This window comes from Aedes albopictus, chromosome 1, assembly GCF_035046485.1.
Source record: "Aedes albopictus strain Foshan chromosome 1, AalbF5, whole genome shotgun sequence".
Classification (NCBI taxonomy): Eukaryota; Metazoa; Arthropoda; class Insecta; order Diptera; family Culicidae; genus Aedes; species Aedes albopictus.
The window spans coordinates 303382615-303398748 of record NC_085136.1 but is presented as its reverse complement, the minus strand read 5'-3'; the positions used below and the strand labels follow the sequence as shown (position 1 = coordinate 303398748).

Below are 16134 nucleotides of genomic sequence, written 5' to 3'. Positions count from 1 at the left end.
CTGGAAAATATGCAGAAGCAATGTATACCTCAGTTTTTCCCTCGATTGTTAGGACCTTCATTTTAATCGCAATAATGTCTCTTCTTGTAATAAACTCAGTAATTGGGACAAATTTTGTTCTCCTACTTACTAAAATGGCTGTTCTTGGATTAGACTGACTTTCGTCGTACAAGATTCTACAATTCTGCGAAGAGCAACCCATTACCCTTCCACTATGTACCCAGGGCTCCTGAGTTAATCCCACGTCTAACTGTTATTTAATAAATCTTCTGCTGAACACAGCTGAAGCACCCTTCGCGTGAAGATTTGTTTGAATAATTTTCATGATACTCATTTTTTTCACTATTTACTGGAGAAAAATAAGGTCCACCTGGTACTCCACAGGCACCGTTAACGGCTACGTTTTCATTAGACACCCCCCCCCCCCCCCCCCTAACCATCAATTCCTAGGCACGGTACGCATGGAGATGACTTACGTTAACTATTCGGTTCGCACAGACTTCTTAATCGTGCCGGCTGACGATCTCCTGGCGAAACAAGCGACGCGTGTGGTCGAGAAACTGGCAGTTCTTGGAAAAGTGCATACTTCCACACGACCACATGGAGTACGAGGCTGATCGGCGCTACCTCTACTTCCTGCAGCTGAATGTTGGTGCTTAGACTTGGGAGTCTTCTTATTGTTGCACACTTGACATGGATTGTTTTGCACCAGTACGTTGTCGTTCTTGAGGTTCACTAGTCCTTCACATTCTTCATTATAGTGATATCGAACGATTCGTCCAGCTTCCGAATCCGAATCTGTATACATATAGGCATTCTTCGAAGACTTGAGGCCACATTCACAATAATTGAGACATTTAAATTGCTCCTTGGACAGGTCGGCAAGTTTCAAATCTACACAGGCGTAGTTTACCTTCCACGAGAAGGTCCTTCCACTACGTAGGTAGTTTACCTTCCACGAGTACGCTTCGCTACTATGTCATCATTGACGGTTTACAAACATTGGAAAATAGTGGTTTCGCAGCGCGGCGTCACGAACACTAATGCAAATCTACTGGTTGAAAATACACTAAGGTCTTTTTTTACACGGGGGATACGTCCCGTGTAAAAAAAAACCGTGTAAAAAAAACCGTGTTAATTCGCGAATCCGTGTAAAAAAAAACCGTGTTAATTCGCGAAACCGTGTAAAAAAATACCGTGCTAATTCGGGAATCCGTGTAAAAAAAACTGAGGGAAATCTGAAAATATTTGAAATGTCCTCACCTTCAGATATCCGAGGTTTGTTTTAGAGAGTAATAAGAAAAAGGGGGGGGGGGGGGGGGGGGGGGGGTAGTAGTAAGGGTTGAATCTAGGGGTTAGTGGAGAAGGGGACAAGGGATAGGCTATGGGGAGCAGAGTGCATACTGTTTCCAAGAAAGATCGTAGAGGATATTTTGGGGTGATAAGGACTGTCTAGACGGACGAAACGAAGGATCAAGGAGACTGTCAACACTCTACAGGTCCACGGAGCTAGGTGGTGTAGAGAAAGATGTTCCAGGACACCCAGGAACATTCGCGAGTAAAGGCTTTGATATCTACGAGCGTAATCGATTGATTGTTGTTACATCGCTGATACTGTTCTACATCCTACAGGTATACGGAGCATTGTTCTGTAAATAAATCATTTTCAAACATGACCTCCAATTTTGATCTCCAAGAACTTCCGCGAGTAAAGGCCAGAAGATCCACAAACACAGCCAATAATTTCTTGCTACATGCGTTGTAACATCCCAGAGGTCCATTGAGCGTTGTACTGAAGAGTATTCATTTCTAAAGACATACTAGGTCTTCCTTGAACTTCCGCGAGTTAAGGCCTTAAGATCTACAAGCGTACTCAATGAATTGTTGTTACATTTCTAATACGTTGTTACATGCTACAGGTCCAAGAACAATTTTTCTGTAAGGAACTAATTGTCATAGATGTTCTAGGTCCTCCAAGAACCTCCACGAGTAAAGTCCTGAAGATCTACAAATGTTGTCAATGGTTTGTTGTCACATTACTGATACAGTGTAGCGTCCTACAGGTCCAGGGAGCATAGTTGTGTTGAGAAATAATTTCCACAGATGATCTAGGACCTCCAAGAACTTCCGCGAGTAAAGGCCTTAAGATCTACAAGCGTTATCAATTGTTTGTTGCCACATTACTGATATAGTGTAGCGTCCTACAGGTACAGGGAGCATAGTTCTGTAGAGAAATAATTTCCACAGATGATCTAGGACCTCCAAGAACTTCCGCGAGTGAAGGCCTTAAGATCTACAAGCGTAATCAATGGATTGTTGTTACATTTCTAATACGTTGTAACATTCTACAAGTCCATGAACCATTTTTCTGTATAGAAATAATTTTCACAGATGTTCTAGGTCCTCCAAGAACTTCCATGAGTAAAGACCTGAATATCTACAAGCGTTATTAATGGTTTGTTGTCACAATACTAATACATTGTAGCGTCCTACAGGTCCAGGGAGCCTAGTTCTGTAGAGAAATAATTTCCAATGATAATCTAGGACCTCCAAGAACTTCCGCGAGTAAAGGCCTTAAGATCTACAAACGTTATCAATGGTGTGTTGCCACATTACTGTTACAGTGTAGCGTCCTACAGGTCCAGGGAGCATAGTTCTGTAGAGAAAAAAAATCCAAAGATGATGTAGGAGCTCCAAGAACTTCCGCAAGTAAAGGCCTTTAGATCTAAAAGCGTAATCAATGGATTGTTGTTACATTTCTTATACGTTGTAACATGCTACAGGTCCATGAACCATTTTTCTGCATAGAAATAATTTCCACAGATGTTCTAGGTCCTCCAAGAACTTCCATGAGTAAAGACCTAAGATTTATAAGCGCAATCAATACAAGTTCCCAAGAACTTCCGCGAGTTTAGACCTGAAGATCTACAAGCGTTATCAATGGTTTGTTGTCACATTACTGATACAGTATAGCGTCCTAAAGGTCCAGGGAGCATAGTTCTGTTGAGAAATAATTGCCAAACATCTTCTAGGTACTCCAAGAACTTCCATGAGCCGCAAGAGTACTTGGGAGACATAAAGCATTCTTGGAAATCAAGACTCTACAGAACTGTCTTCCATGGACCTGTAGGATGTTGCACCGCATCAGTAATGCAACAGAAGTCCATTGATAATGCTTATTGATCTTAAGGCCTTAACTCGCGAAAGATCTTGGATTAACTAGAAAATCTTTGAAAATAACTTCTCTATAGAACCGTGATCCATAAATCTGTATAACATCATATAAGTAATGTAAAAGCAATTGATTAATTACGCTAGTAGATTCAGGCCTTTACTTGCGGAAGTTCTGGATGACCAAGAACACGTTGCGCCAAGGACCTGTAGTAGACGTGTGCGCCGAAGCAATTTTCACCGGCGGCGGCGTGTATAGTAATTCGTCCTATACGGGGGCGGCGGCGGCGGCGTAATCGGCGGGACCAAAATTTTAAATTATTTTTTTTAGTGAAGAGCAAATTCTAGTCATTAAAAAAACGTCAATACAGAACAATTTCTTTCTTGTATCTAAATTACAATTTTCATCTATTTTGTGTAAACGGTTTAAACGTATGTCAATCAGAGGTTTCAATAAAAACTATCCTCATAAGAACTATGCTATAAATTTCAGAGAGTACCCTTGAGGACGTTTACCAGGAAATTTATAAAGGATTCCTCTAGATAGAAATTCACAACGTCGCACGTCTCGTCTACCCGAGCAGGAATGAATAACTGACACATAACTGCAGCATACCAAAGTCAGGTATCATACCAAGACGAGGTATTGATCGGTTATCCAAGTATGAAATATAATTTATTTTGGTATTTTGCAGGTATTGATGCAATAACTCAACGAGTTATTGGTTTGGTGTTGAGGACTGCTTGAGGTATTATTCAATTATGGAAAAATTGCTATTTGTATGGAAAAATCTCCGATTATTATTTAGGTATTGCCATACCTGATGTCATTATTCACGTGTTATGCACAGAATACACACGAGTTATTATTTTAGGTATTTTACCTCTTATGCAGGGCTACTTAATACCTCATTCAGGTTGTAGGTATTCGGTTTTCCATACCTGAGTTAGTTATTCTTCAGCTATTTCCTCCTGCTCGGGTAAGGATATTCTTTAATGAAACTCATTCTAGACCAGTATAGTCATGGTAAAATTCGAAATGTTTGCAGGTGTTCTGTTAGGGTGCTTTTCAGGAATTACTCCAGGGATTCTATCAGGAGTTTCTCCAAAAAATTCTGAATAGGGTTCCTCTAAGGGACTTCCTAGAAATCCTTAGATATTCCTCCACAAGTGGGATCGTAAACTTCTCTAGAGATTTTTAGAAACCTTTCTTCAGGGATTCTTTAGAATTCACTTCAGGATTTATTTCTTAACGTTTCTCCAAGAATATCTTCAGAAATTCTTTTCGGAATTATTGCACAGCATTCTCCAAATTTCAGAGACTCATTGAAAAAAAAAACAATTTTAGAAAATTCTTTGGTGATTCCTTTGCGAATACTTCCCAAGCTCCTCTATTTAGAAGTATGTCCATGAGTTCTTTCAGGGTTTGTTCCAAATCACCCTTCAAAAAATCATTAGGAGATTTATTTAAGAATTCTTCTAGTATTTTTGTCTGTAATTTCTTTATGGATTTCCGAAGATTTTTTTTCAAGGATTCTTTCAGAAACTTATCAGAGGTGTCCTTTAGAAATGCCTTCAAGGATTTTTAGAAACTTCTTCAGTATTTTTTCCTTGATTTTTCCCAAAAATTTCTCATAAAATTCTACTTAAAAATCCTCTAAATCCATCTCAGGACTTTTTTTCCTACCCCTCTATTGGGGAAATTAAGCCACTTCGTCTAATTAACTGAACTTTTGTGTCGAATCTCAGGAGTTCCTCCAGGTATTCCCCAAGGACTTCTCCAGGAGCTATAAACGATTGTTTCTAAAATAGTTTCAATAAAATTTAATCTCATCAGAAATTTATTTAAATATTTCCTTCAGGTAACCCTCGAAGAGTAACTCCAACATAATTTACGTTATCTCATAAAATAATTCTGTAAAAATCTGTGGAGGAATATCTCAAACCGCTGAGAATTCTTCGAAAATTCTGAAAATAAAAATAACAAAAAATCCATGGAAAAGGTAATCTTTTACTGAAAATTATGGGAAACGCTTAAACTACTGAAGGAGTCTCAAGTAATATTTCAAAAGGAATTCCTTAGTAAGATTTAAATGGAGTTCATGGAAGAATTTCTGAAAAAATCCTTGGAGAAATTTCTGAATAAATTGTCTTTCTAATTCTTGAAGAAATCCCAGAAAATATTCTTGAACGAAGCCCTTCAAGATTATGTGAAACTATCTTAGGGATTTTTCTGAAATGGTTCTAGAAAGAGTTGCTAAAGAAAATGCTGAAAACTCTCCCTCGGAAACCCATGATTGAACTCCTACAAGGATTTATTAAAAAATATTTAGAAACATTCCAAGAGAAATGTCTTACCAAAATTCATGGAGGATGTTCTGAAAGAATTCCAGGAGGAGTTCATGAACATATTTTTAAAGAAAAACTTTAACAGTAAAGGAAATTTCCAAAGAAATTACCTATGTAACAACAATCGATTGAATACGCTAGAAAATGTAACAACAATTGATTGAATACGCTAGTAGATCTTCAGGCCTATACTCGCGGAAGTTCTTGGAGGTCCTAGAATATCTTGGAAAAGTACGTCTCTACAGAACTATGCTCTAAAGACCTGTAGGATGTTGCACCGTATCAGTAATGTAACTACAATCCATCGATTACGCTTGTAGATCTTAAGGCCACTACTCGCGGAAGTTCTTGGATGCCCTAAGATGTCCTTGAAAATTACCTATCTTCAGAACTATGCTGCATGGACCTGTAGGATGTTACACCGCATCAGTAATGTAACTACAATCCATCGATTACGCTTGTAGATCTTAAGGCCACTACTCGCGAAAGTTCTTGGTTTACCTAGAATATCCTTGAAAATAACTTCTCTTCAGAACTATGCTCCATGGACCTGTAGGATGTTACACCGTATCAGTAATTTAACAAAAATCCATTTATTACGGTTGTAGATCTTGAATTCTTTATTCGCGGAAATTCTTGGATGACCTAGAGCATATTTGGGGAATTTTTTTTCCACAGAACTATGCTCCATGGATCTGTAGGATATTACACCGCATCAATAACATAGCAAAAATAATTGATTACGCTCGTAGATTTTCAGGCCTGAACTTTCGGAAGTTCTTGGAGGTCCTAGAATATCTTTGAAAACTAAGTCTCTACAGAACTATGCTCTAAGGACCTGTAAGATGTTGCACCGTATTAGTAATGTGACTACATTCCAACGATTACGCTTGTAGATCATAAGGTCTTTATTCGTGGAAGTTCTTGGATGCCCAAGAATATCCTTGAAAACAACATCTCTTCAGAACTGTGCTGCATAGACATGTAGGATGTTACACCGTATCAGTAATGTAACTGCAATCCATAGATTACGCCTGTAGATCTTAAGGCCACTACTCGCGGAAGTTCTTGGATGCCCTAAGATATCCTTGAAAATAACTTCTCTTCAGAACTATACTCCATGGACATGTAGGATGTTACACCGTATCAGTAATTTAACAAAAACCCATTTTTTGCGGTTGTAGATCTTGAATTCTTTATTCGTGGAAATTCTTGGATGACCTAGAGCATATTTGGGAAGTTTCTTTTCCACAGAACTATGCTCCATGGATCTGTAGAATATTACACCGCATCAATAACATAGCAAAAATAATTGATTACGCTCGTAGATTTTCAGGCCTGAACTTTCGGAAGTTCTTAGAGGTCCTAAAATATCTTTGAAAACTACGTCTCTACAGAACTATGCTCTAAGGACCTGTAAGATGTTGCACCGTATTAGTAATGTGACTACAGTTCAACGATTACGCTTGTAGATCTTAAGGTCTTTATTCGCGGAAGTTCTTGGATGCCCTAGAATATCCTTGAAAACAACATCTCTTCAGAACTATGCTGCATGGACATGTAGGATGTTACACCGTATCAGTAATGTAACTACAATCCATCGATTACGCTTGTAGATCTTAAGGCCACTACTCGCGGAAGTTCTTAGATGCCCTAAGATATCCTTGGAAATAACTTCTCTTCAGAACTATGCTCCATGGACCTGTAGGATGTTACACCCCATCAATAATATAGCAAAAATTAATTGATAACGCTCGTAGATTTTCAGGCCTGAACTCTCGGAAGTTCTTGGAGGTCCTAGAATATCTTTAAAAAATACGTCTCAACATAACTAGACTCTAAAGACCTGTATGATGTTGCACCGTATCAGTAATGTAACTAATTACGCTTGTAGATCTGAAGGCCTTTATTCGCGGAAGTTCTTGGATGCCCTAGAATATCCTTGAAAACTACGTCTCTACAGAACTATGCTCCATGGACATGTAGGATGTTGCACCGTATCAGTAATGTGACTACAATCCATCGATTACGCTTGTAGATCTTAAGGTCTTTATTCGCGGAAGTTCTTGGATGCCCTAGAATATCCTTGAAAACAACATCTCTTCAGAACTATGCTGCATGGACCTGTAGGGTGTTACACCGCATCAATAATATATAAACAATTAATTGATTACGCTCGTAGATTTTCAGGCCTGAACTCTCGGAAGTTCTAGGAGGTCTTAGAATATCTTTGAAAACTACGTCTCTACAGAACTATGCTCTGAGGACCTTTAGGATGTTGCACCGTATCAGTAATGTGACTACAACCCATCCATTACGCTTATAGATTTTAAGGCCTTTATTCGCGGAAGTTCTTGGATGTCCTAGAATATCCTTGAATAAAATTACTTCTCTTCAGAACTATGCTCCATGGACCTGTAGGACGCTGAACCATACTCCAAAAATCACCTTTAGGAAACCCCCCATTTAACCCCTCCTAGCCCCCCCATATATTAACCCCCCCCCCCCCTCCTTCAAGAAACAGACCCCCCACACATCCCTTTCCTGCAGACCTCTTACATCATCATCCGCCTTCACCTCATACCACTTTTCAACTCCCTTGCAACCCTTTCCCACAAATCCCATTTCTTCCTTTTAGTAAAAGTTCCCTTCTAGACACTTAGCGCGAGGAAGTTGAAAAAACCGTGTTAATTCGCGAATCCGTGTAAAAAAAAACCGTGTAAAAAAAGCCGTGTAAAAAAACCGTGTAAAAAAAACCGTGTAAAAAAAGACCTTAGTGTACGCCCATTTGATTTTGCTGGGAACAGCTGATCTTTGTTTACTACCCAACTAATCAGTAAGCATTTAAAATAGCACTCCTTCAGCATTATAGTTGCCTTTACGACAAGGCGTTTAATGCTAATTAGCCTTATATACGCCTTTAGTGCTACTCCACAGCAGGTTTTGGCAAAATAACGGGCTGTCTAAGTGCTACCCCTTCAGGAACGTCGTGACAAAATGTCAAAGAAGCGTAACGCCAGTAACGCCTCGTCGAACAAAACAAAACAAAAACAGATTTACGTCTGCTTCTCGGTCTCTCATCAGCCCACTTCTCCGCTTCCTCATCCTTCCACACTTCAGCTGGTGATAGATGGTACTTTTTGCTTGTTTTAGTAGTGATTTGGGTTCGAACTTAGGATACGAAGATACTGAAATATATTTACTTCTGAATCTGCTGCCACTGTTCCACGATGCTACAGCTGTGCCGATGTCGTGCGTTGAATTTATACCCAATATAAATAATGCTTGGAAAACAGCTTCAGTTCGAACACCCAAAACTTGTTTTCAAAAAGATATTCCGTAGTGTGTACAGCATATGATTTTCTCTTCCTCTTTTGAATAATCTTATGATCCGCCCTAGGATCCGCCAAATCATCCACCTATTCGGCATCAGCGCACATATTCCGACGAAATCTCAATTAGTCATTTTTTGATGGCCAAGTTCCATCAAACCCAGCTGCAGCAAAGTTTGTTTCTGAGCTCTTGGATTGGTGAGGAAAAACGAAGAAGCAAATCAGATGCACAAATTCGTAAACAGAAGCATAGGTCCTGTAAAAGAGGGACAACATGTCCTGTGAAATGCATAACATGTCTTCCATCCTCTTTGCTCTTAGCATTTAAAGAGCAGTTGGGGTCTCAGGTTGGGAACAGTGAATCAAAATTCAACCATCGCGCAACAATAATGACAATGTCGCAACCTGTATTTGTTGCGACAAACAAACCCATGCGACATAAGTTTGTCCCAACTTGAAAATAATGGGATTAACATCGTACACCACGAGTTTAGAGATTTTTAAGCCTTTCATTGCCATTTTCGAACGGTAACTTCGAGTCGGTAAGCACTACAACTCTGCTGAAGATCTATCATCAAACAGTTTCGACTTTGGGTTAGCAATAATTGATTATTCACGAGTTGAAAAGTACGCAACAAATTCAGCTTCCGTTTTGTCTGCAACAAAAAATTTCGAGATCATGTCATTATCTGTTACCAGTAGGGATAAAGAGTAATCGTCGCACCTTCTTTGTTGCTTGTTTTGTGCCTCTTTTGTCTGACAATTCTCTTCACTGGTTGGGAAGCATTCTGATTGCTTCCGAACGGAAACACCTCAAGCAGTTGAAATGCTAATTTACAGCCTAAAGCTTTTGAGCAGCACAGCTTATGCTATTTCAAGGCAGTTATGCATTCGAACTGCTTATGTAGGGCAGCAAGCATCTCAAATGCATAATACGGGCTGCTGTACGGCTTATTTAAATGCTTAGTGGTTACCTGGGTATTTTCAACCAGTAACTCAAGTGGTGTTCGTGTAATGCAGCGTGTACGTACACGCAACACTACTAAAAGCAGAAACCACTATGGAGACAGGTGATTCGAAAAGCGGCTTCAACTTCTCGCTGAACGAACTGGTTGGATTGCTTTGGAAGTATGAAGATCGAGTATCGCTGCATACTTGCCAGCGCATTCAGTGTGACGTCATGTGGGTCAGCTCCTTGAGGCCAAACTGCACTGCTGACATCTGCTGAGACAGCAGGGTGATCAGTCTCTGTTGTTGAGCGAGCATCTGCGCCATGACTTGCTGCAATGTGATGGCTTCCTCGTGCTAGAATGAGTTTTACTTGTTGTCAAATTGTAATAAAATATGAGCTACATTTCGACTCTTCGATTAGCGACTGTTTGCTGAAAAGGGAGGCATCGTGAATGGTGATTTGATGTTGCATGAAGAAGAAGAAGAAGAATGATGGTGTTTTGAAAAAATCCTATCCCTACAACACAGGGGAAGATTTTAAAATGCCTCTATAAAATCTAAAACAAAATCTAATTAAAAACGGTTTGTTGTACGGTGTTAGACTTTGGACGGACTACATATTGAACGTATAAATTTGAATTTAAATTTTTTTTCTTGATAAGGTACTTAATTTGTAGTCCGTTCAAAGTCTAACACCGTACATCAAACCGTTTTTAATTAGATTTTGTTTTAGATTTTTTAGAGGCATTTTAAAAACTTCCCCTGTGTTGTAGGGATAGGATTTTTTCAAAACACCATCATTCTTCTTCTTCTTCTTCATGCAACAACAAATCACCAAATAAGCTTTATACATTTTTTCTACCACAACTAAGTACATGGTTGTCGGTAAAGACGGAAGCAGGATTACATTTCATTTTTTTTTGCATCATTTGTATCTCATAAAGTTTTAATCTTTTTCTGTCTAAAAAATTCCCTAAGCAAGCTATTTGGAGACTAAACGCCATAGGTACAATAACTCACCAACAATTTTGATTGGAATCACCAAGAAAGGTAAGTCACAAACATCCAAACCCTAACAGAACAAACTAATCCCAAAGGGGTAATGATCGACTGATTTGCGAGAAGTCAAACCGTGCCAAACACAAACATGCCACACCCGAAAGGTTTTTTCATACACATTATTGTGCTGAAAACTAGCGCTCGTAGCCAAACTTATACACTTTAGAGTTGTTAACGAGACAAATAGAGGAGCGAAATAGTGTATCGCGTACATATTAATGATTTCCAACGAGTCCAGTCAATCAAAAAATCTGTGACAATATCTATTAATATTACCAGGTGTACCACATGTACTCTAAGTACTTAGAACAAGCAGTCAGACGGAGAGAGACAGAGAAAAAGATAGAAATTGCGAAAAAGAGATTCCCTTTGTTTTCGCCGTATTGAAAAGAAACAGTATTGTTGTGACATTAGGAGCTGGGAAGTGCGCAGCTTCCAAATACTTACAATCGCCAGATTAGGTAGTTGTTAGTTAGAAGCATTTATCTTGACCGTGCATTGAGTGTGTTAGGTTTTTAATCAAAGCGAGTTTATGTTAGAGGATGATGTGTGTGTATGTTGGTAGGAGGAGATGTACTTAAACAAAATGGTTAATAATAACTAAATGGAGGAAATAAACGAGATCTCATCTTTGAAACTGACTATATTTATAACCTTGAACAGGGAGACAGCAAGAAAATGAAGTTTCAACAGTACCATATTATATTTGAACTTGTTTCCCTAGGCTCTAAGACTATAGAAAAGAGTGTTAGGCAGCATAAGAAATCAAAGAAAAGTCGAAACATAAGTAACAACAACCGTAACGCTCAAAAATATTGTGAAACAATTATAGAACGTTTTGTGATATATACAAGCATAAGCAGGACGAATGCAAGATGTATTATACCTAGAGTTATAAGCGAACTGAAAACAAAAGCAGACGATTAGAGCAAAGGTATCGAATCGAATGCCAATACATTACTGACAAATTGACGGGTGCGGCGGTTGCGTAAACTGTGATGTTTTGAAGAAGCCCTCGACCCTTTGAGTCATGGAGATTCAAGATGTCTCTGACACACAGTTGTAATTTTGGCTGTCATCTGAATCAAACTTCTTTTTTGTTAATTTAAAACTGTCATTCATTCCTTTATTAGTACAGGATCATTTACTGTCTGGTAGGATCATTTACAACACTCTCTAGGCTTCTGGTTTTCTTCCACTTTCACTGCGTTACAATAGAACAATGTGTGATTGAGGTGACCGACTAGTCTAGTCCTTCCCTATTGGCTAGCACTAATTAACTGTTTTTTTTGTTTTCTTAAGACGCGACGCAATAATTTGCGTTTTGATTCGTATTTTTTTCCGTAAATTTTCCTTTTGCAACAATCGGTTGTATGTAGCTTAGTTTTCATCTATCAACCTGGTTCTCCTTGATTCATTCAATAGATTAGTTTAGAAGAATGATTGCAACGTGTTTGAGCTCCAATCCATTACCAATACTGCTTGGGTGTACGTACGTATCCTCTAACTGCGCGCTATGATCAAATCTAGAGTCTAGACTAACCTCTCTTCGAATTGTTGTTCTAGCTTGGTTTTGCATCTAAAAATTTTCTTTCCCCCTATATTTACAGCATCGTATTAAGGATTTCGTATCTCTCTAGACTAGTATCATTAGTAGTTAGGTTTGTAAAAAATGCAATTTTTCTATGCTTACACCACGGTAAATATAACTATGTACACACGAAATACGACGACGACGACGATCGTTGTTGATCAATTGATTGTTTTAAAATTGTTCGACTGTGATTGAACAAAACAACAGATAACAAATTGTTTTCCGCGTCGTAAGGTGGTGCGACGAGGATGAATACAAATAGACATTGTGTATGTATGTTTTGTGAGAGAGTGTGCTCACTGCTCATGTAGGTGTTTTGTGGTGCATATGTTCTCAGGTGTCGCGTTTTTCTGTGGGTGCAATTATCTCAACGTAGGTAGTAGTGCTAGGTTAAGTAACGACATTCTCGATGCTACTGGTTGCTGATTTACGGGTCTTTGATTAATTCGCATATTTCATGTCGGTAGGAAGACGGTTTTTGAGTTTTCTATTCTTTAGTTACTTTTTTTTCAGTTCCTATACACTAAAGTTCATTGATTGGTTTAGTAACCTATTGTTGCAAAGACATGAAGAACGTGGTGAACTTAAACGATACAATCATTGCTTATTGCTTGTTGAATTGCCAGGTTTTGTGCAATACTTCAGAGGTTCAGAAGGATTGAAAGATGAAAATACTGATTGATTGGTTAACAGAACATCAATTCCTGATTAGTTTTGCCAGTTGGATTTCGGTGTCATTGAGAATTTTTTTCTTCCTTTTCAGTAATTGTATCTTGATGGATTAAATCAGCAATGCAATTATTTCATTCCTGTTTGAGTTCTCCATCAAACTAAGTAATAATACAATATTTTCTGCTGTTAAACTTCGCGTTTCAGGTTCTTCTAACCATCAGGAGCTCATAATCGACTCACGCAAGAGTTCGGTTCCCGAGATACCGCTGTTCCCGCTTCTCGGCCACCGGTTACAACGACTAGCGAGTGAAGAAGTATTCGAAGTCATCAAGAACGATCCTGCGACAGAAGCGGACGAGCTCACGAAATTCCAGGAAAATGGTGGTATGCCGGTGTACCTACTGATTATTTTCATTGATGAATCTTGTCTTGTACGCTGCATCTTGTCTAAATCTAGTTGAATTCTGTCTGCTAAATCTTGTCCGGAACTAGGAGACGTCCAAGGAAATTTAGAGCAGCCTGGAAATCGTGTATGCCAAGAAGTTCGTCTCGTCGCAGACGTGCGTCAAAACCTTCGAAGAGCTGATCCGGCAAATGGAGCTGGCTGGAGCGTAGCTTGAATAAAACGATATGGTGTTCCAGCTGTTTGCTATCTTTCTTGATTCATTCGATCCGTTAGGAACAGCTAGCTGACGTAGTGTACAGTGTTTGCGCTAACTATCAATACTAAAATTTTGATCACTACTGTACAAGTTCAAATCCATCAACCAACACGACAAGGTCAATTAGGTAGCTAGTGTCCGAGCAATACTGATAGCAGTTATAGTTGTACCGTTCTATCAAACACAAATTATCATTCCGTTGCACATTTCCATGCCTGATCTATCGCCTCACGATCGTCGGTAGAGCTGACCGAAGGTAGAAAACCGATGTCCAGAAAACATCGCACGCGGTCATCAAGCATTCTGTAAAATTGTACAAAGCGGTACAAAGTCAGTCAAGAATAAAAAACCAAGTGATACAGTCCATCTATTTATCCTTTCGAGTGTTTGCATAGTGAACTATTGTGAACAAATTTAAGTGCCAATAAACCTACCTATACTCCGTCAAAGTTACTCCGCGAGTTCAGTTCTTTCAACCAGTGATTAAGTGTACGAACGAACATATAGTTTAGGTCAAAAATGGCCCAATTGAGCACGGAGAGTTATAGGCGTCAACAAAGAAGGTACTCTGTCAAGCCTGAAAAATACAAGATCTCCGAGCGAACCTGTTATCTGTGAAGAAGATGACAAAAGCAAACCTAGACATCACAATCACGAAAAAGAAACGATTATTAACCACAGTCGTTATCTGATTGCGAGATGTCCCATGCAAGGCGACTTCTACGAGTTCGATCTCCTCGTCAATACGATAGCGGCCACATAAGTAGAGCGACGATGCCGTAGCGTGACTCATTTGGGGAACAAGAATCTGCACTGCAACAGATATTCCCGGGGAACCAGGTAAATCCCATCAGGAAGAAGTCCGAGGTGTTCAAAAAGTTCCGAGAGTCGATCAAGGGCGCGAGTATTGCTCCATGAACCAGCGAGCTTGGTACGCTTCCAAGGGGATTCAAGTCGAGACCAATGCAGCGTACATACCACAGCAGAATGGAGACTTTTTGGAACTAAACTGTTCTAGCGGCGGTGATCTTAACGAACACAAGTTCAACAGAAGTACCACCGAGATCCTTGACGATTTTTTTTTTGGTTGTTACTCCGTATGAGCTCGAGAATCAAGATAAGCAAGACGTGCAACCCCCTGAACAAACCGTTCAACCCGATGAGCCGCTACTGGTGGCTCAACATGACGACATCTTGACTGACGATGAATGAAAAAGACTAAATTGAAGACGACGGTGTTAACGAAACCGGAGCGCTCCCTTCGTAATCAGACCGTGATCCAAGCTTCGAAATGGAAACCCCGATTTGCAGTGAACGGGAGCACAGACTCCCTGGTAAGTTGAAAGAATTGACGAAATGAGGCCGAGGAGCTTTTTTGGACTTTCCAAGACAATCAATGACACCGAATCCACCGTCTGGTTTATGTGTTTAAAACCGGTCACTCGATAACCTTTACGTAATTTCTACAATATTCAAAACGCAACATAATGATTGAACGTAACTAACTGTGTCGCCTTACAGATACTCAACAATATCACATTTAATCGATATATTGGGGCAGCTGGCGCCAACGGTATTCCTAGTCCTATATCTAGAGTCCTTTTCGTTCAGCAGCTTCCTAAAGATCGGCAGGATAGCCGTATCCCCATCCAGCAGTTCCGACTCCGAGCACGCTCCGTACAGGTTTGGCTTCGAGCTGGATTCCTTCTTGCGATGCCGGATGTGGGTGCTTCCGCCGCCGGTTCCGCTCCCGGAGCTGGAGTGCTTCTTCTCCGGGGCTACGTTCGGCGTGGAATGGTGGTGCGAGTGCTGAGATTTCGACAGTTTACGTGAGGTGATCTTGGTGGGCGTTACGCAGCTACCGGCCGCCGATGTGACCGCCACGCTACTGCCCGTTGAACACACCGAGGAGGGGAAGTTCTGATAGTCGCGCTGTTCGCGTTCGCTATCCGTTTCGCTCTGGCAGGCGGTACTTTTCTGCTTGTGCCGGTGCTTGGTGCGGTTCTTCTCCGATACGCTCCGCTGGATTGGCCCAGGCGACGTGGCGGTGCTGTTCTCCCGCTCGTGATCGTACTGGGTACTTTGCTGCTGTTGTTGCTGCTGCTGCTGTTGTTGCTGAGACGGTGGGTGACCATGATCAGGACAGCGGGATTGGCCACGTGGCGACTGCCGCTGTTTGGCATGCGAAAGGGTATGGGTGTCCCAGAGATCGCTCTGCGATACGACAAAGTTCCCTTTGAGGGACGATGTCATCTGGACGCTTACTCGCCGGGACTGATCGTTGATTTGATCTAGGAGATGATGGGGAACATAAGGAAGTGTTCAACTTGGGTTGCTTGCTAGA

At 40.3% G+C, this 16134-nt stretch overlaps 1 protein-coding gene across 1 annotated transcript in view; it reads right to left on the bottom strand.

Annotated features, from left to right (window-relative positions):
* Window positions 1-1347: 1347 nt before the first annotated feature.
* LOC109416363 (gamma-aminobutyric acid type B receptor subunit 2) overlaps window positions 1348-16134 on the bottom strand; it is a 30197-nt gene continuing 15410 nt past the window's right edge. The window contains exon 11 of the mRNA XM_062847071.1: window positions 1348-16081. Coding sequence (XP_062703055.1) covers window positions 15306-16081 — 776 coding nt within the window. The 3' untranslated portion in view covers window positions 1348-15305. The remainder of the gene's footprint in view (window positions 16082-16134) is intronic.